At 39.3% G+C, this 23391-nt stretch overlaps 1 protein-coding gene across 2 annotated transcripts in view; it reads left to right on the forward strand.

The window, feature by feature from the left end:
- The window catches only part of SYNDIG1 (synapse differentiation inducing 1), a 355181-nt gene extending 332147 nt beyond the window's left edge, over positions 1–23034 (forward strand). Inside the window, exon 4 of one of the 2 annotated variants that reach the window (XM_069768971.1) lies at positions 20267–23034. In XM_069768971.1, the coding sequence (XP_069625072.1) occupies positions 20267–20425 (159 nt within the window). In that variant the 3' untranslated portion in view covers positions 20426–23034. The remainder of the gene's footprint in view (positions 1–20266) is intronic. The other variant, XM_069768972.1, reaches the window with a different exon arrangement.
- Positions 23035–23391: the final 357 nt, after the last annotated feature.

Genomic DNA, 23391 nt, shown 5'->3' on the forward strand with positions numbered 1-23391 from the left:
CTTTCATATATTGGTTTCCATAAATGATACAATGATATGGAATAATGCATAATTCTGGGATAATAATTTTTCTAGGTTAAGGTTATATTTTCTATTGTAAACAGCACAAACTCTCAGCGTTGAGTCCTTAATCCCATATGTTCAACCCAAGGTAAATAAAGCATTTGTACAAAAATTGTAAGAGAAGCTGGTTACAAGTGAGCTGAACAGCAGTACTCAATGTCAAGCAGCAGCTGTAAAAGAAAACATGATTTTAGAGAGAGAAAATCTTGTGAGATCGTCGTCGGATAAGGTGTTATCAGCGCATGTGCGTGTGCAAAACAAGTGTCTTCTTCATGCTCAAAAAATATGATTGAGTCCCCGCACCTGCATGTCTTACGGCTGTTAAACATCCGCCACAAATGCAGGGATTGCCTATCAAACAGACAATCCCTGCATGTGTTGTAGGCGTCGAACAGCCGGGAGACTTGCAGCCGCGGGAACGATAACATATTTTTCGAGCACGAAGAAGACACTCGGTTAGCACATGAACATGCTCAGATAACACCGTATCCAAGCATGTTCGCTCATCACAAGTTATTACCCCTCTATAAATCACTTGTAAGACCACATCTAGAATATGGGATCCAGTTTTTCTTGGTTAAAAGTTAAAGCAACAACTTCATTTTTTCATTGGCTCTTGGTTTTATAAATCTCCTTTCTGCATGGGGCTTATGATTAATTGCTGCCTATGTAGTAGCTCTTATTAAACAGGCACAACAAACTATGTTAATCTGAACGTAACGTGTTAATTTATTCTGTGCAAGACTTTGTATTTTCTGCTTTTTTATATGGTCCCTATATTTCAATATATATATACAGTATATAAGTACAGTTAACAGGAAAACAAGCAATGATGTTTTATTCAAAGAAATGGTCTAACAGATACAAATTGGACAGTAGAAAGATGAAAAGGAATGAAGAGACGGTGCAAATGAGGCAAAATGTAATATCATGTTACAACTTGCTAAGAGGTGGCATAGTAATGGAAAACAAGCTAAATATGATAAAGATTGAATTGTTCTGAACATTGCATAAAGATTCAGAGTCTGCCTCTGAGTTTACAGAAATACCTTGCACAAATCTAGAGCAATGCCATGCATTATTGTGTGGTTGGTTCATGGTGGGAAAGAGGAAAAAAAACGTGTAAAAAATACCTATTTTTTAAAACATTATTATAGTTTATTTTTTCATTGCTATTATTTAATCATTACCTGAACATATTCTATTTTATGCTTTTATGAAGACTGATCCGATTTCCACACAGTTTTCATTGCAGGATTACCTATGGCAACTATTCTCTTATTCATTAAAGAGGTTTCCCAGTTTTGAGAAAATGAAATGTACGCACTTGTAAAATTCTCTACTATATTTTGGGTATCAATTTATTACTATTTTTAGGATGTCCACTATCCATCATTTATTGTGAGCTACCATATTTTACTTCCAAAATATAAAGATCTGTAAAAGTTTAAAAGATGTTTTCAATAATGAAAATCCGCACTTTGTAAATGAGGGGGATTGCTTCCTCAGTACTTGTCTGAGTACATGTCAGAGCATCCGTCAAAACGGATAGGTTGCAATGATTCCTAATAAAAACCTCTGCATTTATATGTGAAATATTCATCCCTTTCCTGACAAAGACTAGCATCATGTTCACAAATCCAAACACCCCTGAACATTGTAGCTCTTGGTGGTGGTAGAAGAGCCAAAAGGGTCCTGTGGAAGCAGAAGAAAGTGAGGGAAGGGAATATACAGACTCTGTTCTCCTGTTAACCCCTTTCTAGACTTCTCTTATAGCTGCCTTAACCCACCAGTCATAACCCACTGCACTAAATAAAACAGAGAAAGATTTCTCAAATATGTGAAGCATGTTCTTGCTCTCGAAAAGGGAGTTTACAAGAAAAGCGGAAAAATGGGGGTGTATGACAAATTGTGGATTCCTTGGCTGGAAATGGGCTAGGAAGTGGATAGGAGGGGAAAGGTCTCGGGGGTCTTTATCTGTAGGAAGTACTGTCTACACCATTTCGGTATGTGATAATGGCTAATATAAATCTGCCTAATTGTATAGGATATGTTAATGAAAGAGTGTGAGCTGTCTAAACGGGAGGGGGGTTAAGTTCGCGATGTTTGGGGGTTTTACTGTGAAAATAAAAAACTGAATGTATTATTGTACTTTGCATACTGTGATAGTATTCTTAATAAAAACCTATTTGAGTCCCAAAAAAACACAGAGAAAGATTTTTCATGTGAGCTGAGGCTCCTCCAATGATGGGATTGTCCATATAAAAGCAGTTAGGCATTTCTAGAACAAAGCAAAAGACATAGGCCAGTGGAAGTCATTGTAGTATGTATTTTTCTATTAACATTGCCTGGTCAACAGAGCGTTAGTGAAAGGTTTCGTAAGTAGCTTCTGGAGATTTTTCTATATACCAAATATCCATTAGCCACCACCTTGTAGGAAGGAAGTGAATGTCCTATGGGTGATCATGCCACCTTTAAGTTGGCAAATATTTAAGCAGTCCAAAGTCAAGAGGCTAAATCCTCCCACCCACTGTAGACATTAGAGCTTTGTGCTGCAGGCCACTTTTGTTAACTCTACAGAAGTGAACTAGTCTTATGTGGACAGAACTTTCATTTGACTCTACTGACTGGAGAGTTGAGACAAAGGCGTATATTGGCCAGGCTGAAGCCAAAAGGACTCTATATGGACATGATTAGCGCATACTTTGAAAGCTTTTACAGCATATATGCCAAACATAGACCAAAAATGATGAACTTGCTTATTCTAGGTTCAGATTGCGCTTTAGCAGTCCGTTAGACGGACTGCGTTATACCGCGGCATAACGCAGTCTGTTAACGCTGCCATTTAGCTCTATTTTGGGCGCATCGCTAGCACACACCCAAAAAGGGCATGAGATAGTGATGTGCCGTCATTTAGTGACGGACCCTGGGACGCGGGCTGCAGCGTTTCCAGGTCCGTCACCGCTAGCGCAGATAGATCATCTGCTAGCTCTATCTGCGCTAGCGATATGACATATCGGCACTTGTGTTAACAGCAGCCTGTTAACGCATGTGTTGAATGGGCTGATGTTAACGCAATGTGATCCTAGCCTTACAGATATAAGAAGTGGAAATCATGATACAGTTGCTTTGTTAAAGATATATATGAGACTCGGGTGTTATGGTTTAGTTTTTGAGATCAGTGCCTGGCTTTTTCATTTTTACTCTTTATTTTACAGATTCTTTACATAACCTAGTAAAATGTATTTAAATATTTCACGTTTGATTTACTTATGCGTGAACACTCAAGGGAAATGTTCATAGCACTGTATGGGGGGCTCCTTACAAAAAAGAGAAGAAAATGAGGCCAGAATTAAAGAAAATTCATTCTGAGGGTTGAGAGTTTGAAGGGGTGGAAGGGAGGGGTGTTTTTCATGCCACAAGATTTACAGTGCTATACTGCCGCTGCATATTTCTAAATCACAACTCTTAACTGTGAGTACAGATCCTCTATATGATGGTCATAAACATCCTGCTTCCGGTTTGTTCTTTGAAATGGCTGTTTACTATAATATATTGTTTTCAATAAGCTGTCTTTAAAATTAACTTTTTTGCCATGTAACTCATCTATTTCCAAGCACCAAAAATCTCACTCTTTTATTTTTGTGTTTTCATTGTAATCAACAGATCTTGGAATAATAATAATTTCCACAATTAGATGTGTTTAAATAAAATGTCCCTCTGAGGAGATAATCTTATAAATGTGCCCCTGCTGTGTACTGTGTAATGGATGGGGGGAGAGTATTCAGACATTACAGCAGGGGATCGGAAAGTATTTCTTTCTTTGATGTAAAACATTGCTTAAAAACAGGTTAGGGAAATGTTTTACCTCACAAAAAGAATCAGCTGTGATCCCCTTCTGTAATGTGTGTTTCCTCTTTTGCTTCCTCCCCTGCCCAGGAGCTGTGATGTGATCAAACCATGTTCCTGTTCGGTCAGACACGGCCATTACACAGCACACAGCAGGGACACATTTATAAGATTATCTCAGCACCGGAACATTTTAGTTTAAACACATCAAATTGTAGAAATTATTATTATTCCAAGATCTATTGATTAAAATGAATTTTGGTTCATGGTAAAAACCCTTTAATGATATATTCTTTTCATAAACCAAGTGAAGGCTTTACATATGCTTACAAAATCATAATTGCAGGGGTGTCAAACTGCATTCCTCGAGGGCTGCAAACAGGTCATGTTTTCAGGATTTCCTTGTACTACACAGGTGATAATTTAATCACCAACTCATTATTTGTGTTGGTGATTAAATTATCACCTGTGCAGTACAAGGAAATCCTGAAAACAAAACCTGTTTGCTGCCCTCGAGGAATGCAGTTTGACACCCCTGATAATTGTGTATGCTCTTCTGAATTTTTAAACAAGCTCTCCCACTAACTTTTTTATTGGATAAATGTGTGCATACAGTACATGCATGTAATATTATGTAGTGTGAGTGTGTTTATATACTTACGGATTGCTCTCTCCAAAGTCCAATACTGTTCTTCCACTCTTCTAAATGACGTCACCGCAAATGAGACTATGTGGATCATTCTCTACTCTATGTATAAGCTGGAAGTCTTTTACAGTGAAAGCCTATGATGTCGGGTTGTGATGCATCCTATGGCTTATATTGTAAAAGTCACTTCCAAGTAACGTAGAGCGCAATCTGCAGAGTGGTGACAAAATTTAGAAGAGCAAAAGACTGTCGTGAACAAGGGGAAGCACGGTGGTAGGTGTGCATATTAACACACTCACACTATATTACATGCATATATGCACACATTTATCCAATAAAAAGTGCTTCTTTAACCCCTTACGATATGCATTAAAATGGCGGCCACTAAGTGGCCTTATTCCCTCATTGCCGTTTTAAAACAATAATCGGGAATAAGGGTATAGCGCCCCATAGAGCCCAAAAATCTACCAATCAGGGCAGGATGTTCTGGTCCCTGATCACTTGATTGCCGTTGTTCAATAAATAACGGTGATCACGTTAAAAAAAAGGTGTGTCTGTTATAAAAATCGTTTCTCCCTCTTCTGACATATACATTTCAGAGGAGAGAGAGAGAAGAGTGAAATGATGTCCACAAGCCCCAGCACGGTACCTCCTCCATCCCCTTGGCCCTCCTTCTCTGTCCTCAGGCACTCCACCTCCTCTTCCTGAAAAAAATTGGTGGGTGCATGTCCAGTGTGCTAGCCAAGATATGCTGAATGGCACCTGGCAACAGCAGGGATTTTTCCTATTGGTTACTTTTGATCACTGTGATAGACTCTATCAAAGTGATCAGAAGCCAATAATTAGTAAATTACCACCCCGTGTCATTCTCTTATTCAGATAATTTTTTGTTTTATATATAATTTACATTTTTTTCATTCTTTGCCATTAGGGTTGGGCCAACTGTTAGAGTTGGGCTAAGGGTTGAGGTTTTTTCAAAAGTTACATACACAGGCAATCCCCGCATGTTTTTTGGCTGTTAAACAGACGGCAAATATGCGGAGTGGGGACTTGGGCACCAGGGCCCTATAACCTGGATAAAATCCTTTAGGGGTGTAGTTTCCAAACTGGGGTTAGTTGTGGGCAATTTCTACTGTTTGGGCACCTTCGGGGTTCTGCAAAAGTGAGTTATCGCCTGCATTCTATTTCAGCCAATTTGTGTTCCAAAATTAAAATATTGCTCCTTCATTTCTGAGCCATGCCATTTGTCCAAATAGAATTTTTTGATTACATGTGAGGTATTGACACGCTTGTAATAAAGTGGGTAATAAACTTTTTGATGTTACCTCTTGCAAAAGTGAGACATTTGGAGCAAAAGCAAGATTTTTGTGCATTAAAAAATGAATATTTTCAATATGACTACCTAATGTTATCACACGGGGCCCTGTAGGTTTGGATTTCTTTTTCCCTTAATAATAAAGACCTTCATTTAAAAACTGAATTCTATGTTTACTTGTGTCATCTTTGTCTAATATTTAAATTTGGTGATCTGAAACATTTAAGTGTGACAAACATGTAAAGAAGTAGGAAATCAGGAATGGGGCAAACACTTTTTCACACAACTGTATAGGCTCCTCAAAGTCTACTCTCCTAATGCATCATGGCAGTAAAATCTGCACTAAATTATGGCACTCCTTCCGTTCTGAGTTTTGAACTGTGCCTCAAAAGTAGTTCCGATTACATGTAGGGTATTGGCGTACTAAGGAGAAATTGTACAACAAACCATTAACACTCATAAAAATTAAAAATTGGGGGTTAAAATCACATTTCAGCAGTAAAAATGTAATTAATCTTTCTTCACCACCCAATGGTATACATTTCTGTGAGTCACACGTGGTGTCAACATGCTCACAGCAACCCTAGAAAAATTCATTGAGAGGTGTTGGTTGTCAAATAATGTCACTTATGGGGAGTTTCTGCTGTTATGACATCTCAGAGCCTCTGCCAATGTGGCATGGCACCATCAAACCATTCTATCAACTCCAATATGGCGCTCCTCCCCCTCTAAGCTTTGTACTGGGCCTCAACATTTTTTTCCCATTTTCACAATTCAACGTTATAAACTTCTGTGAAGCACTGTGGGTTTGTGGTGCTCACCACAAATCTAAATAAATTCCTTGATGGGTCTAGTTTCCAAAATGGGTAAATTGTGGGGAATTTCCAGTGTTTAGGCACATCAGGGGCACTCCAATTGTGACACATGGTGTCCGCTCTCAATTACAGCCTTTTTTACGTTCAGAAAGTCAAACAGTCTTGCTTCCCTTCCGAGCCCTGTCGTGTACCCAAATACTAGCTTTTCCTCACCTAGCATTCATGCGAGTGCTATGCGTGTGTGCTTTTTTCCTCACCTCGCATCATATGACATGCGTATGCAATCCGTATGCAATGCGTTTTTAACATTAGCTTTTACATACAGTATTTCTGTCATGTCAAGCTAGTTTTCTAACTAAGAAAATAATCTTATATACAGATTTAGATAGATGGTAGATGTCATTGAGATAAATAATCAGTGCAGTGTGTGTAGCTTACTGTACATGTATTTAGCTAATAAGTAAATAACTAAAATTAAAAATGGTGTGGGGTCTTCTATATTTTTCTTAATCAGCTGAGAAAAAGCCAACAGCTGGGGGCTGATGTTAATAGTCTGCGAATAGGGTAATAAACATGGAGCTTCATATACTGTACTATTTATATCAGCTCACAACTGTCTACTTAGCCTTTACTGGCTATTCACAAGGGATAACCCCCCCAAAAAAAAATGAAAAGAAGTTCCTCCTATTTTTAATAATCAGCAAAGGCTAGGCAGACAGCTGCAGGCTGATATTAATATCCTAGGAAGTGGCGTTAGATATTGGCCCTCTCCCAGACTAAGAACATCAGCCATCAGCTGCCCCAGAAATGTCGCATCCAGTAGATGCACCAATTCTGGCTCTTAATCTTTGCTCTTCTCACTCGCCCTGGTGCAGTGGCAAGTGGAGTAAAAGTATTGGGGTTGATGTCATCGTTATAATGTCAGCTGACATCAAGCCCAGGGGTTAGTAATGGAGAGGTGTCTATAATACACCACCATTACTAATCCTGTCAGCTCAAGTTAAAAAGCACACACACACAGGAAAGTTTTTATTTGAACAAAAAACTCCCTGCCTCTCTTATACACATTTATTAATATGCAACCACTAAATCCCACATCATTACATGTTAGGGACAAGAAGAGATCCCACACAATATATTAAAATAATTATTTTTATTCAAACCAAAAAGGATAATAAGCAGTAAAAGCAAAATGCCATCTAGGAGACGCCAGAATTATTCAATAGAATTCCCCACACATAATCAACACATTAATACAAAAAAATTACCTTATTATCAACCAGTTTATGAATATTTATAATTTACACACCTCTATATTCCAACCAAACTCAATATCTCCAAAAGCAGGATTGTATTAGCATTAGTACTCCTGTGTCATGGTTAGCCAACAAGAAAAAAGGAGACCTGTCTCTACCAATCACCACATGGTCTCCATACAATACAATGCCTACAAGTAGTATTCAACCCCCTGCAGATTTAGCAGGTTTAATAAGATGCAAATAAGTTAGAGCCTTCAAACTTCAAACAAGAGCAGGATTTATTAACAGATGCATAAATCTTACAAACCAAAAAGTTTTGTTGCTCAGTTAAATTTTTATAAATTTTAAACATAAAAGTGTGGGTCAATTATTATTCAACCCCTAGGTTTAATATTTTGTGGAATAACCTTTGTTTGCAATTACAGCTAACAATCGTCTTTTATAAGACCTGATCAAGCCGGCACAGGTCTCTGGAGTTATCTTGGCCCACTCCTCCATGCAGATCTTCTCCAAGTTATCTAGGTTCTTTGGGTGTCTCATGTGGACTTTAATCTTGAGCTCCTTCCACAAGTTTTCAATTGGGTTAAGGTCAGGAGACTGACTAGGCCACTGCAACACCTTGATTTTTTGCCTCTTGAACCAGGCCTTGGTTTTCTTGGCTGTGTGCTTTGGGTCGTTGTCTTGTTGGAAGATGAAATGACGACCCATCTTAAGATCCTTGATGGAGGAGCGGAGGTTCTTGGCCAAAATCTCCAGGTAGGCCTTGCTATCCATCTTCCCATGGATGCGGACCAGATGGCCAGGCCCCTTGGCTGAGAAACAGCCCCACAGCATGTTGCTGCCACCACCATGCTTGACTGTAGGGATGGTATTCTTGGGGTCATATGCAGTGCCATACAGTCTCCAAACGTCACGTGTGTGGTTGGCACCAAAGATCTCGATCTTGGTCTCATCAGACCAGAGAACCTTGAACCAGTCAGTCTCAGAGTCCTCCAAGTGATCATGAGCAAACTGTAGACGAGCCTTGACATGACGCTTTGAAAGTAAAGGTACCTTACGGGCTCGTCTGGAACGGAGACCATTGCGGTGGAGTACGTTACTTATAGTATTGACTGAAACCAATGTCCCCACTGCCATGAGATCATCCCGGAGCTCCTTCCTTGTTGTCCTTGGGTTAGCCTTGACTCTTCGGACAAGCCTGGCCTCGGCACGGGAGGAAACTTTCAAAGGCTGTCCAGGCCGTGGAAGACTAACAGTAGTTCCATAAGCCTTCCATTTCCGGATGATGCTCCCAACAGTGGAGACAGATAGGCCCAACTCCTTGGAAAGGGTTTTGTACCCCTTGCCAGCCTTGTGACCCTCTACGATCTTGTCTCTGATGGCCTTGGAATGCTCCTTTGTCTTTCCCATGTTGACCATGTATGAGTGCTGTTCACAAGTTTGGGGAGGGTCTTAAATAGTCAGAAAAGGCTGGAAAAAGAGATAATTAATCCAAACATGTGAAGCTCATTGTTCTTTGTGCCTGAACTACTTCTTAATACTTTAGGGGAACCAAACAGAATTCTGGTGGGTTGAGGGGTTGAATAATAAATGACCCTCTGAAAAGAGTTTTCACAATTTAAAAAAAAAATAAACAAAGAAATAACATTCTTTTTTGCTGCAGTGCATTTCACACTTCCAGGCTGATCTACAGTTCAAATGTCACAATGCCAAGTTAATTCCAAATGTGTAAACCTGCTAAATCTGCAGGGGGTTGAATACTACTTGTAGGCACTGTATATATGCCCATAACCTTCCCCTGATATTTGGTGGTTATTTCAAGTGGTACAATAGGAAACAAAGGTTGATAATTACCTAGTGTGTTGCTTGTTCTGGCGTCCTCTCACCCCAACGCTTGTTTCACACCCAGCTTCTTTTGGGGGTGTGTCAAGGTGAGGGGCAGCCGTGTTTTTATACAAGCACCAGCCTATCAGCAGAAGCCTAGTGCAGTCAGGTGATACGGCGCATTGCGCATCCTCCCCGCCTCCTATGTCCTCCTTCCTAGCAACGCTCAATGACATGCACGCTTCTTTGCGTGTCAGTGTCAGTGTAAGAGCGCAGCCTGGAAGTGATGGAGTCCGGGAAGGCAGCGTATGCGCACTACCAAATGGCACCAAAGGCACCGCCGATGTCCAAAGCAAAGCCCGCTGCCAGTCAGGTGATGTGGCGCATTGCACGTCCTCCCCGCCTCCTGTGTTCTCCTTCTCAGCAACGCTCAATGGCACGCATGCTGATTTGCGTGCCAGTGTCAATATAAGAGTGCAGCCTGGAAGTGACGGAGCCCGGGATTGCAGCGCATGTGCTCTATCCAATGGTACGACAAGCCAAGTCGCTGTCTGAATAAAATGGTGTGGAATGAAGTAAAACGGACTGAAATATAAAGGACAATTCTCATCATTACTATAATAAACACAATAACCAGCTACTGTATATAACATCAATGTATAAATAAAGCAGCCTCCCCAAATAAACAAGGCCTCTTAATCTGTGAATACAAAATCCCAAATCAATCATTAACCATAATTAAATCCTTGAATTTTTAGTGCACTAATATACATAAAATACCAATACAAATATTACAACACCAAAATGAATAATATAGTGAGCATCATAATTCATATATTTCCAAAAAAGTCTTATATGAAAACCAAATACATAGCTACTATAATTTTTAACCCCATAAAGTGACCTAGTGTTATAATAAATAGCATTTATTAAAGTCTCAATAAATACATACATACTAAATTATTAAATTTGTGTAAACTTTTATTTAGAGGAACGTAGTGTTATTGTAATAAATCCCATATAATCTCCCATATAATCCTCCATGTATATAAAATTGAGTATTGGTGAATATTTAATTATTCAATGTGTATGAACTATTGTTAACCTTATAAAGTGACTGGTGCTCTCAAAATAATCCCTTCTTATCCTAAATGTAATAACATAATACATGAAGGGCCCCCTAAATTGAAGTTTTACATAATTATTCTACTTATACAATAATTATTGCAATAATTATTAGCCCTATAGAAGGACCTAGTGCTCCCATATATAATTACCGCCATAATTACCCTCCATGTTAAATATAGAACACTAACTCATATTAGGTCCTTAAATGATATATATTATACTTAACCCCTTAAAGTATCATAGTGCTACAATTGCTCTAGATAATACCCAAAATTATTATACATGACAAAAATACGTGTACATATACACATATACCCATACATATATACACATCTATACATTAAAACTTCAAATATATGAGATATATACAAAAAATGTCTAAGGGCATGTTCTTCTTGCATGAGAGGATTAATACAAGAATTATTCATGTCCAATAGTCCTCAAACCACACAGGTTTTTCATGAAAGACTCGACTCTAACTCAACTCTGAGGCCCATACAACCAACAAACTAAACTAAAATAAAGATAAAGACAAGTTAAAATAAAAAATTCAAATCATTAAACCTAAATTATAAACACGGAATGCCAATCATAAAAAAAGCAGAAAAGCCCATATTTTCATTTAGTCCAGCCGGACTTAGAGTGCCCAAACGATAAATCCAGCGACATTCTAATTTTGCCAGAGATTTTCCAATGTTTCCTCCCCTAACCCCCAAATGAACCTGGTCAATGGCTTTAATACGTAGGACATGAGGGTTACATTTATGATGCTTTTTAATATGTATTGAGAGTGTTTTTAATAAAGCATCATCTTCAACTGTGATGGCTTTTTCAATGTCTAAGACATGTTCCCTGACACGAATCTTCAATTCCCTCGTGGTTAAACCCACGTACACCTTCCCACATGGACACTCCGCATGACACCTTACCCCTTTCAAGGTGCGTGTCAGATGTTTACGGATGTCAAATTGGCATGATTTGTGAAAATTGCCAAATTTTTGGGACTTATCCAAATTCCAACAGGCCTTACAAAGGCCACATGGGAAGAAACCAAGAGGCAAGGGTTTTGTGCGCTAAATTCCTTTTGGAATCATAATGGCTATGCACCAGGAGATCTTTACAATTCGCTGAACATCTAGCAACGCATTGGGGGGATACTGGCAAGATCTTTTTCAAAATAGGGTCTGTAAGTAAAATCTTCCAATGTCTTTGGATCACCCCCTCCACTGACCATTAAAAGTTGAGATGAAACGTATCTGTCCATTTCCCTCCTACTTTTTAGGCTGGTATATTTATTAATATCAAAAGGAAAATTAAAAAAAACAAGAAATCCTAACCTGTCCACTGATAATCCATATGTCCTGCAGCAAGCCCAATTCAACTACATCTAGATGCATTGCTGAGCGGTGGCATAAAGTGGTGACCGTAGTTCATCAGCTATGAAATCCAGTCACCTTACTGATGTCAGTGTTCAGCACTGAAGCTGCATTCTCACCCTCAGCTCAGTGTCTCCTGAATGCCAAGCTGAGTGGTCATATTTTAAGTCACTGCTCCGCAATGCATCCATATGTAGCTGAGTTGGGCTCTTTGCAGGACATATGGATAAGGATTTCTTTGTTTTTCTATTTTTCTTTGGATATTTATAAATGGGTATAAGAGGGTCAAGGAATTTTTTGCTAAAATAAAGGACTTTGCTTTGTGTGTTTTTTAGCACGAACTGTCGGGGTTAGAAATGGGTGTGTCTTATAGATAACTCTCCATTACTAACGCCTGGTATTGATGTCAGCTGACATTACAAAGCTGACATCAACCCCAATACTATTACTCCACCTGCCACTCCACCAGGGCAAGTGTGAAGAGCCAAGATTAAGAGCCAGAATTGGTGCATCTACTGGATGCGACATTTCTGGGGCAGCTGAGGGCAGATGCTCTTAGTGTGGGAGGGGTCCAATATCCATGCCACCTTCCAATGATATTATATCAGCCCACAGCTGTCTGACTAGCCTTTGCTGGTTATTAAATATAGGGGCATCCCACGTAATTTTTTGGGGGGATCACCCCTTGTTAATAGCCAGTAAAGGCTAAGTGAACAGCTGTGTGCTGATGTTAATAGCATGGGAAGCTCTATGTTTATCACTTACACCCCAGACTATAAACATCAGCTGCAAGATATTGGCTTTTTCTCAGCTGGCTAAGAAAAATATGGGGTCCCCACTCCATTTTTTTTATTCTAATCTATTCTGTTAAATTATTTGATTTTCATTGGCTATAAGCCATAATCATCAACATTAACAGGCATAAACACTTGAAATAGATCACTCTGTTTGTAATAACTCTATATAATACAGCTCTGGCAAAAATTAAGAGAACACCACATCAAAACCCTGTCATGGCCAGCCCAATCTCCAGACCTGAACCCCATTGAAAACCTCTGGAATGTAATCAAGAGGATGATGGATAGTTACAAGCCATCAAACAAAGAAGAACTGCTTACATTGTGAAAGACTTGGCAAGCATGCAGAGACGCATAAAAGCTGTGATTAAAAATCATAGTTATTCCACAAAATATTGATTTCTGAACTTTCCCTGAGTTAAAACATTAGTATTGTTGTTTCTAAATGATTATGAACTTGTTTTCTTTGCATTATTTGAGGTCTGAAAGCACTGATTTTTTTTTATTTGGACCATTTATCCTTTTCAGAAATAAGCCGACCCGAGTATAAGCCGACCCCCTAAATTTGCCACAAAAAACTGGGAAAACTTAGTGACTCAAGTATAAGCCTTGGGTGGAAAATGCAGCAGCTACCGGTAAATGTCAAAAGTAAAAATAGATACCAATAAAAGTAAAATTAATTGAGACATCAGTAGGTTAAGTGTTTTTGAATATCCATATTGAATCAGGAGCCCCATATAATGCTCCATTAAGATGCTCCATAGACACAATTGCCCAATATAATGCTGCACAAATGTTGATTATGGCCCCATACAGACACTTGCTCCATATAGACACTTGCCCCATATAGTGCTGCACAAACATTATGGCCCAATTCAGACACTTGCTCCATATAGTGCTGCACAAACGTTATAGCCCCATACAGTGCTGCACAAACGTTATGGCCCCATATAGTGCTGCACAAATTTTATGGCCCCATACAGTGCTGCACAAACGTTATGGCCCCATATAGTGTTGCACAAATGTTATGGCCCCATATAATGCTGCACAAACGTTATGGCCCCATATAGTGCTGCACAAACGTTATGACTAGGGTTGAGCGACTTTTATTTTTATAGGATCGGGTCGGGTTTCACGAAACCCGACTTTCTCAAAAGTCAGGTCGAGTGAAATCGGCCGATCCTATAAAAAAGTCGGGGTCGGGGTCGGCCGAAACACGAAACCCAATGCAGTGCAATGGGATACTATGGTTCCCAGGGTCTGAAGGAGAGGAAACTCTCCTTCAGGCCCTGGGATCCATATTAATGTGTAAAATAAAGAATCAAAATAAAAAATATTGATATACTCACCCTCGGACGCGCCCTGGTACTAACCGGCAGCCTTCCTTCCTAAGAATGAGCGCGTGATGGACCTGCGGTGACGTCGCGGCTTGTGATTGGTCGCATGAGCGGTCACATGGGCGGTCACGCGCTCATTCTTAGGAAGGAAGGCTGCCGGAAAGAAGCAGGGCGCGTCCGAGGGTGAGTATATACCTCATAGGAATATACTCACCCTCGGACGCGCCCTGCTTCTTTCTGGCAGCCTTCCTTCCCAAGAATCAGCGCTTGCAGGACCTTGCATGACGTCGCGGTGACTGGTGATTGGTCACGTGACCGCCCATGTGACCGCTCACGTGACCAATCACAAGCCGCGACGTCACCGCAGGTCCTTCACGCGCTCATTCTTAGGAAGGAAGGCTGCCGGTTAGTACCAGGGCACGTCCGAGGGTGAGTATATCAATATTTTTTATTTTGATTCTTTATTTTACACTTAAATATGGATTCCGATACCGATTCCTGATATCGCAAACATATCGGAACTCGGTATCAGAATTCCGATACCAGATTCAGAAGATCGCCGACCTCATGGCCGACCCCACACAGGGGTCGGGTTTCATGAAACCCGACTTTGCCAAAAGTCGGCGACTTCTGAAAATGGCCTACCCGTTTCGCTCAACCCTAATTATGACCCCATACAGTGCTGCACAAACATTATGGCCCCATATAATGCTGCACAAACATTATGGCCCCATACAGTGCTGCACAAACATTATGTGCCCATATAGTGCTGCACAAACGTTATGGCCCCATATAATACTGCACAAACGTTATGGCCCCATATAATGCTGCACAAACGTTATGGCCCCATAAGATGCTCCATACAGACACTTGCCTCATTTGCTGTTGCTGTGATTAAAAGATGAAAAAATCACATACTCACCTCTCCGTCGCTCAGGCCCCCAGCACTTTCAATATTCACCTGCTCCTCATTCCGGTGCCGCTCCATCTTCAGCATCTTCCACACTGACGTTCAGGCAGAGGGCGCGCACTAACCACGTCATCGCACCCTCTGACCTGAGCGTCACTGCTGAAGACGGAGCAGCGCCGGAATGAAGAGCAGGTGAATATCGTGCAGCGCAGCGCTCCCCTCCCCGTTATACTCACCTGCTCCTGGTGCGGTCCCTGCATGTCTGTTCCTTGGCGCCGGCAGCTTCTTCCTGTACTGAGCGGTCACCGTTACCGCTCATTACAGTAATGAATATGCGGCTCCACCTCTATGGGAGGTGGAGCCGCATATTCATTACTGTAATGAGCAGTACCATGTGACCATTCAGTACAGGAAGAAGCTGTCAGCACCGGGGAAAAGACGTGCAGGGACCGCACCAGGAGCAGGTGAGTATAATTAGACAGCCCCCACTCCCCCTCCCCTGCCGACCCCTGGGTATTACTTGAGTATAAGCCGAGAGGGGGACTTTCAGCCCAAAAAAGTGGGCTGAAAATCTCGGCTTATACTCAAGTATATACGGTAATAAATGAACAATCTACATTTGACTCAAAAATTTACCTATAAAGAGAAAAATCAGACAAACTGAACATTTTGCAGTGGTCTCTTAATTTTTGCTATATGAGATTCACTTTTTGTATTGAAGAACTGAAATAAATTAACTTTTTGATGATATTCTAATTTTGTGAGAAGCACTTGTATATAATTTTTTTATTGCTTAGTCCAGACGCTCAGGTAATGTTTATAGTAAGCAGTCAAAGTGACTGACAATAACAATAAAAATATATCCTGAGAATAATGTTAGCAATTATACTTCTTATTTTATGTGAGATATTAGAAGAATTTATGATGATCACAGAAATAATAAATATAATCCCCAAAATATTATAATCATTATTATTAATAATTATAATTACAATAACCAAGGCCTTCAGCTCAATCTTGAGCCATGGTGACTTAATGGTTGAATACTCTGTAGGAAGATCGATATTCTGCATGCCTATGTAGCTCCATCAGGGTCTTCTCTATCGTTATCTTGATTGTGTAATGTCGGGTTACTGTTAACTGATAATCGGGTTACTGTTCATCCTTTTCACCTTGTTCCTTCTATTCTTCCAACCATGATGTCCTTTTCCAGTGAATCCGCTCTTCGTACGATGTGTACAAAGTAGGCAAGTCTAGGCTTGGCGATCCTTGCTTCGAGTGACATGTCTAGCTTTGATTGACCCTAAAAATATAAACTACCAAAAATTGTATGTATTACTAGTAGAAATTAATAAGAAGCAAAAAGCAATTATAAAATGTAAATACATTGATATTCTAATTCAAGGTAAACTATAATATAACATGGAAAAAGATTTTCATAAAGATAGTAATTAACAAGGTAACAAGGACATACATGTTTCCAAGTACTCATTGTGACTAGTTAAACACATGGTTACTTCATATAACATTACATGCTGTATTGGATTAAATTGGTTTCTTTGTCGCCTGCCAAGAATATGCCTGTCACTCGACTTAGTAACATTTCATGTTTGTTTACAATGTGATCACGCATTTTATTTTTAACTGTAAGGCTACTTTCACACTGGCGTTTTTTGTAATACGTCGCAATGCGTCATTTAGGGGAAAAAACGCATCCTGCAAAGTTGTTTGCAGGATGCGTTTTTGCCCCATAGCGTAACATTATCGACGCATTGCGACGTATTGACACACGTCACAACCGTCGTGCGACGGTAGCGCCGTGTTGTGGCGGAGCGCCGGGAGCAAAAAACGTTAAATGTAACGTTTTTTGCTCCAGACAGACCGCTTTTTCCGACCACGCATGCGCGGCCGGAACTCCGCCCCCACCTCCCCGCACCTCACAATGTGTCAGCGGATGCGCCGGAGAATGCATCCGCTGCACCCGTTGTGCGGTGCTAACAACGCTAGCGTCGGAATCTCGGCCCGTCGCTAGTGTGAAAGTAGCCTAACTCCTAGGGCTGCTTGCTGAAGTTACACAACACAACTAGACTTAACCCCTTAGTGACGGAGCCAAATTTTTTAAATCTGACCAGTGTCACTTTATGTGGTAATAACTCTGGAACGCTTCAACAAAGCCCAGTGATTTTGAGATTGTTTTTTTGTGACACATTATACTTTATGATAATGGTAAATTTAGGTTGATATGCTTTATGTTTATTTATAAAAAATATCAGAAATTTGAAAAAAATGTTAAAAAATTAGCAATTTTCAAACTTTGAATGATTATCCCTTTAATCCCGATAGCCATACCACAGCAAAACATTAATAAATAACATTTCCCACATGTCTGCTTTACAACAGCACCATTTGCAAAATGTTATTTTATTTTGTTAGCATTTTAGGAGGATTAAAAATGTAGCAACAATTTACATTTTTTTCAAGGAAATTTACAAAATGTATTTTTTTAGGGACCTATCCATGTTTGAAGTGAATTTGGGGGTCCTATATATAGGGAAATCCCCACAATTGATATAATTTTAAAAACAGCACCCCCTGATATATTGAAAACTCCAGTCAGGTCGTTTGTTAACCCTTCGGGTGAGTTTCAGAAATTAATGCAAAGTGGCATGATAGAAATGAAAATGTGTATTTTTATCACCTAAATGTCACTAACTTCTGAACAGGTTACTAGAGCTGACAGACTCTAAGGCCGCTATTTGGTCATGAATTTCCATGACAAACATCAGGACCATGCAATCATGATCTGAGACCACCAATTGGGATAAAGAGGAAGCCCCCACAGTCTGTTAACCGTTTATAATTATGTAGTCACTATTGACAGCAGCATCTAAGGGGTTAAATAGATTTGGATGGTGCAAACACTGATCATGGCTGATGCAGCAAGTTGTCAGCTATAGTGGACAGCTGACAGCTACTGGATTGTTACCTGTATGGGGATATAAGTCTCTTACATCTCAGGTCAGTTAAAAGGCGTATTGGCGGTCACTACTGGCATGAATAATATAAAGAGGTCGTTTGGTCAGAGATTTACTAAAAGCAGAAAAGTGGACGTACAGAATAACCACACACTAAATTGTCTGCAGCTAGAAATTCTTACAAATATATTACAATATTACAAATCATATTGCATTAATCTTTTTATACAATAACACAGAATTAATCCAAATGCATAATTTAAATTTTACAAATCCCGCTGGATTTGCACTGAATTTAAGGAGTTGTCCCATGAACAAAGTACATTTTAATTATTAGATCTTGGAATAATAATAAGTTCCACAATTGGATGTGTTATAAATAGTGATGAGCGAATATACTCGTTACTTGAGATTTCCCGAGCACTCTTGGGGGTCCTGCGAGTATTTTTTAGTGCTCGGAGATTTAGTTTTCTTTGCCTCAGCTGGATGATTTACAGCTACTAGCCTGCTTGCTTACATGTGGGGATTCCCTAGCAACCAGGCAACCCCCACATGTGCTTAGCCTGGCTAGTAGCTGTAAATTATTCAGCTGAGGCAATGAAAACTAAATCTCCGAGCAGTAAAAAATAATCGGAGGACCCCCAAGCGTGCTTGAGAAATCTCGAGTAACGAGTATATTCGCTCATCACTAGTTATAAAAAAATGTTCCTGTGCTGAGATAATCTTATAAATGTGCCCCTGCTGTGTACTGTGTAATGGCCGTGTCTGACCGTGCAGGAGTATGGTCTGATCATATCACAGCTCCTGGGCAGGGGAGGAAGCAAAAGAGGATACAGACATTACAGCACGGGATCACAGCTGATTCTTTCTGTTAAATAAAACATGCTTCTAAACAGACAGGACAATGTTTTATCTCACTGAAAGCTGCATCTATCGAAGACTGTATAAACTAATCGATATGGCAGCAATGGAAAGTATTGACCACTTGCCATTATTTGATCATAATCCTACTGGATAGTAGGAAATGAAAGGTCTGCACATGATTCTATGGGACTATGGCTTCCACTTGTATGTCCACATAAAGCCATCTGGTCAGCATTTGGTTTCTTTCCTGTAGTGCGTAATGTATTGCTATAATACATAGTAGTACAACCATGATGTAAAAAATGCATGATAGCTTATAGTGGGCGACAAGTAACTGCTTGTGTGAAGAATCTTAATCCCTAGTCCATTAAAGGGAACCTGTCACCTGAATTTGGCGGGACTGGTTTTGGGTCATATGGGTGGAGTTTTCGGGTGTTTGATTCACCCTTTCCTTACCTGCTGGCTGCATGCTGGCTGCAATATTGGATTGAAGTTCATTCTCTGTCCTCCGTAGTACACACCTGCGCAAAGTAATCTTACCTTGCACAGGCGTGTACTATGGAGGACAGAGAATGAACTTCAATCCAATATTTCGGCCAGCATGCAGCCAGCAGGTAAGGAAAGGGTGAATCAAACACCCGAAAACTCCGCCCATATGACCCAAAACTGGTCCCGCCAAATTCAGGTGACAGGTTCCCTTTAAAGAGGCTACTGAATGAAAATGAAAATCACTTAGAAAAGTTGCAAAAATATTTTGGCATTTAATGCAAGTCAAAATGGACTGAACTGGTAAAGGATGGGGGTCATAATGCCACAGATTTTCTAAATCCTGCCGTGCGGTGGAGTGCCTTACATCTAAGACTAGAGTATGATTTGTGGCGAGGAAGACAGAGGTGCCTGCCACTTGTCAGAAGTGCCGGATTTATTAGCAGGCATGAATCTCTTAATGAATCAGGAGCACCTGACCCCAACACTCCCCTTCATCAAGATCGTCATTGTTCTAGGATTGTTAGTGAATCATGGTCTTAGTTGTGTAGCACAAATACAGCACTTGTAGCCTTTATATCCATGTAATATCAACTAATTTGAATTGTTTCTCAAATTTCAGACAAACAAAGCTGTGGCTAAAGGTGACTTTCATCAAGCAAGTTCCAGTTCCCGGAGGGCACTCTTCTTAGCAGTATTGTCCATTACCATAGGAACAGGAATATACGTTGGCGTGGCTGTAGCGCTTATAGCGTACCTTTCCAAAAACAACCATTTATGAACCATGGAAAGCTTATAGCTGGTGAAACAGGACTTACTAAGAAAAAAAGGCACAAGACTGAAACCGATGTTCTGAACTATAGAGAAGAGGGGAAGAGTCATGCTCTAATTGGAATGTCGCTGTTGGAATCTTTTCATTAATTCTTGGATGTAAATTCTTTTTTGTCATTGGTTACTTTTTTGGATTCGAATGTCTTGCCATCATTTTGAAGACCGCTAGGGAAGTTTTCCTTTTTTTTCTAAAACACATGGCAGGTGTTGATCAAGAAATCACATTTTTTTTGCGAGTGTTTTGCTAATGTGACATCGCAACGGGTTAAAATGGCTCAAGTGTTCCATCGTAAAAAAAAGCGTCTCTGGCTTGTAAATCCCAATTTATAGCAATATATTAATATGGTCATGATTCATTCTCATGGGCTGATGGAATCAATTAATTTCTACCCCAAGATCTTTAGTAACGAAACAGCCTTCCTTTCAGTTAATCAGCATGAGATTCCCTGCCCTTTTAACTTAATAGAAGCGGTCTTAGCGTCTTTGACATTGCCTTTGTTGAATTGAGACAATATTGATTGAGCATGTTTGGAAACCCATCATTTTAAAGTGATATGTTATACTGATAATGATAATGAAATATATATTTTTTAATAATGTCTTTATTCATCATGTGGGGAAAGATAAACAAGATTATATAATTATTTCTAATATTTTATTTGTATTATTCATTCAGGATGAATTTCTTGCTAGGAAATATTTAATTTATAAATTCCTTTAAATTTTTTTTTACATTATTCATATCATTCTCTGCGGGTTATAGATCAGTGCTGGTGAGTAGATTGATTTGTGGGGAAAAAAAAGTTTAAGCTTGATTTAAGATTTACTCAAATAAATCTGTGCTAATTTGGGGTTTAAGAGTTATGTGGGCAAAATTAATCAGTGATTGATAACCATTAGTATGAATATACTGTAGAATTCACAGATTTGGACTGCCTGCTGGATTAGAAAGAGCAGGGAAGAACTTAATACATGTCTTGTTCTACTTAAATCATATCTGTCATTTCAACCAAAGTACGAATACAAGAATGGCTAAAATGGCTTTTGGTGAACATACAAGTTTTACATGCCCAAGTGTAATTTTTCTATAACTTGCCATCCACCTTTTTTTAGTTCAGTGGTTCCTCTTCACCGTCATTCTGCCAGCATAATAGGAGCTGAAGATTTTTTTTCTTCGCTTTCCAGTATGAATTGCTCACGTCATTGTTCAGAGCAATGCCTGCCCTGAGCTCAAAGACAATTTCTCCGTTAAGTTAGACGCAATTTGACAGGAGAAGAATGAGAAGAAAAAAAAAAGTTGTCTGTCACTTCCTGTAAATTATCTCAGCATCTCTGCTGCTTGAGATGGATTGCACTTGACAACAGGCAGGAGAAAGCAAGTTAGACAGAAGGGAGACAAGCAATGGTTGACACTGGGATGAAAGGCCATTTTGGATAAATAATAACTTTTTCAATGTTATTTTTTAGTCATAAATGTTATGACTAATAAACATAAATTTTTCAATACTTTTTTGTTTGTCATTGAATTACCCTCAGATGAGCCTAAATGTAGTGACCATTTAGTATTTTTCCTACTAAACTATTTATCAAGCTCTTCAATACCTAACTGCTTTATGGCATGCTGCAAATTAAACTTTCAATTTTTCTATATGGAAAATTATATATCAGATACATTTGCTATTTTATATTTTTGGAAACCCTACCAAATATTTAACTTTTTACCAGTTTGATATGGAAATATGTTTAGGTTAAAGGGAATCTGTCAGCAGGTTTTTGCTATGTAATATGAGAGCACCAGAATGTAGGAGCAGAGACCCTGATTCCAGCGATATGTCACTTACTGGACTGTGTTTTGCTGTTTCAATACAATCAATGTTTTATCGACAGGAGGTTATCGCTAGAGGACAACTAGCCTAGTGCATCCTAGTCCAACTGTTCCCCCAGCACTGATGAGCAGCTCTATGTCACTATACAATGTACACAAAAAGCTGTGGTGTAGGTTAGTGTATATACAGATCAACTACTGAGATCTGCTATATCTGCAGCAGAGAAATCTGTAATTTTATCACAACTGCTGCAGCCAGTAAATAAGTGATACATCACTGGAGTCAGGGTCTCTATCCCTACCTTCTGCTGCCATCAGATTACAAAACAATAACCTGCTGACAGATTTCCTTTGAAGGCAGTTATCAAATTAAATAACATGCCCTCTAAAATGATACAATGCTCGTACAGATCATGGATAATAGTAGAATATTTTTTTCATTAATTTGGTGTCTTTATGTCCCACATGCTTATGGGAATGATTTGATGACGCCAATCATGTGAGCTTTAACATATGACAGCTTGCAGATGTGTCTTTATAGGTACATGAAATTATAAAACATTATTATACAATAGTATCACTATCTAGGCAAAAGATCATATCACCTGCATGGAGAGGCTTTTCTGGAATTATAATGAAGCCTTGACAGCTGAAGAGCAAAGCTAGAGAAATGCATACATGTAAGGATTGTACCACCCTGTATAAGAACTATTACAAAGCATTGTTAAGAGGTGATTATAATTGGTAATTTTATATTGCCAAAATTTTAAAAAAATTGAGTGGCATTCTTTTAAGGGTTAAAATATAAATTAGCCTATAAAATGTGTTATATATAAAAATTTGCTTAAAAGCAGTCAAAATACTATTTTTGAGCCCTGAAAAATGTACACTCATTTCAATTTTGAATGTTTTGTTTCAGTGCGTTGTACATGAGCATATGTGTCTTTTCATTTTCTTTATTTACTGTTCATAAATTAAAATGTTGTGCCAAAATCTTGTTTTTTTTTAAACTTCTTATGCTTTGGTGCTTGAAGAAGCATTCCCATCTCAAACATTTAGGCTGTGTGCACACGTTGCGGTTTTTTCGCAGT

Source organism: Ranitomeya imitator, chromosome 5, assembly GCF_032444005.1.
Source record: "Ranitomeya imitator isolate aRanImi1 chromosome 5, aRanImi1.pri, whole genome shotgun sequence".
Taxonomy (NCBI): domain Eukaryota; kingdom Metazoa; phylum Chordata; class Amphibia; order Anura; family Dendrobatidae; genus Ranitomeya; species Ranitomeya imitator.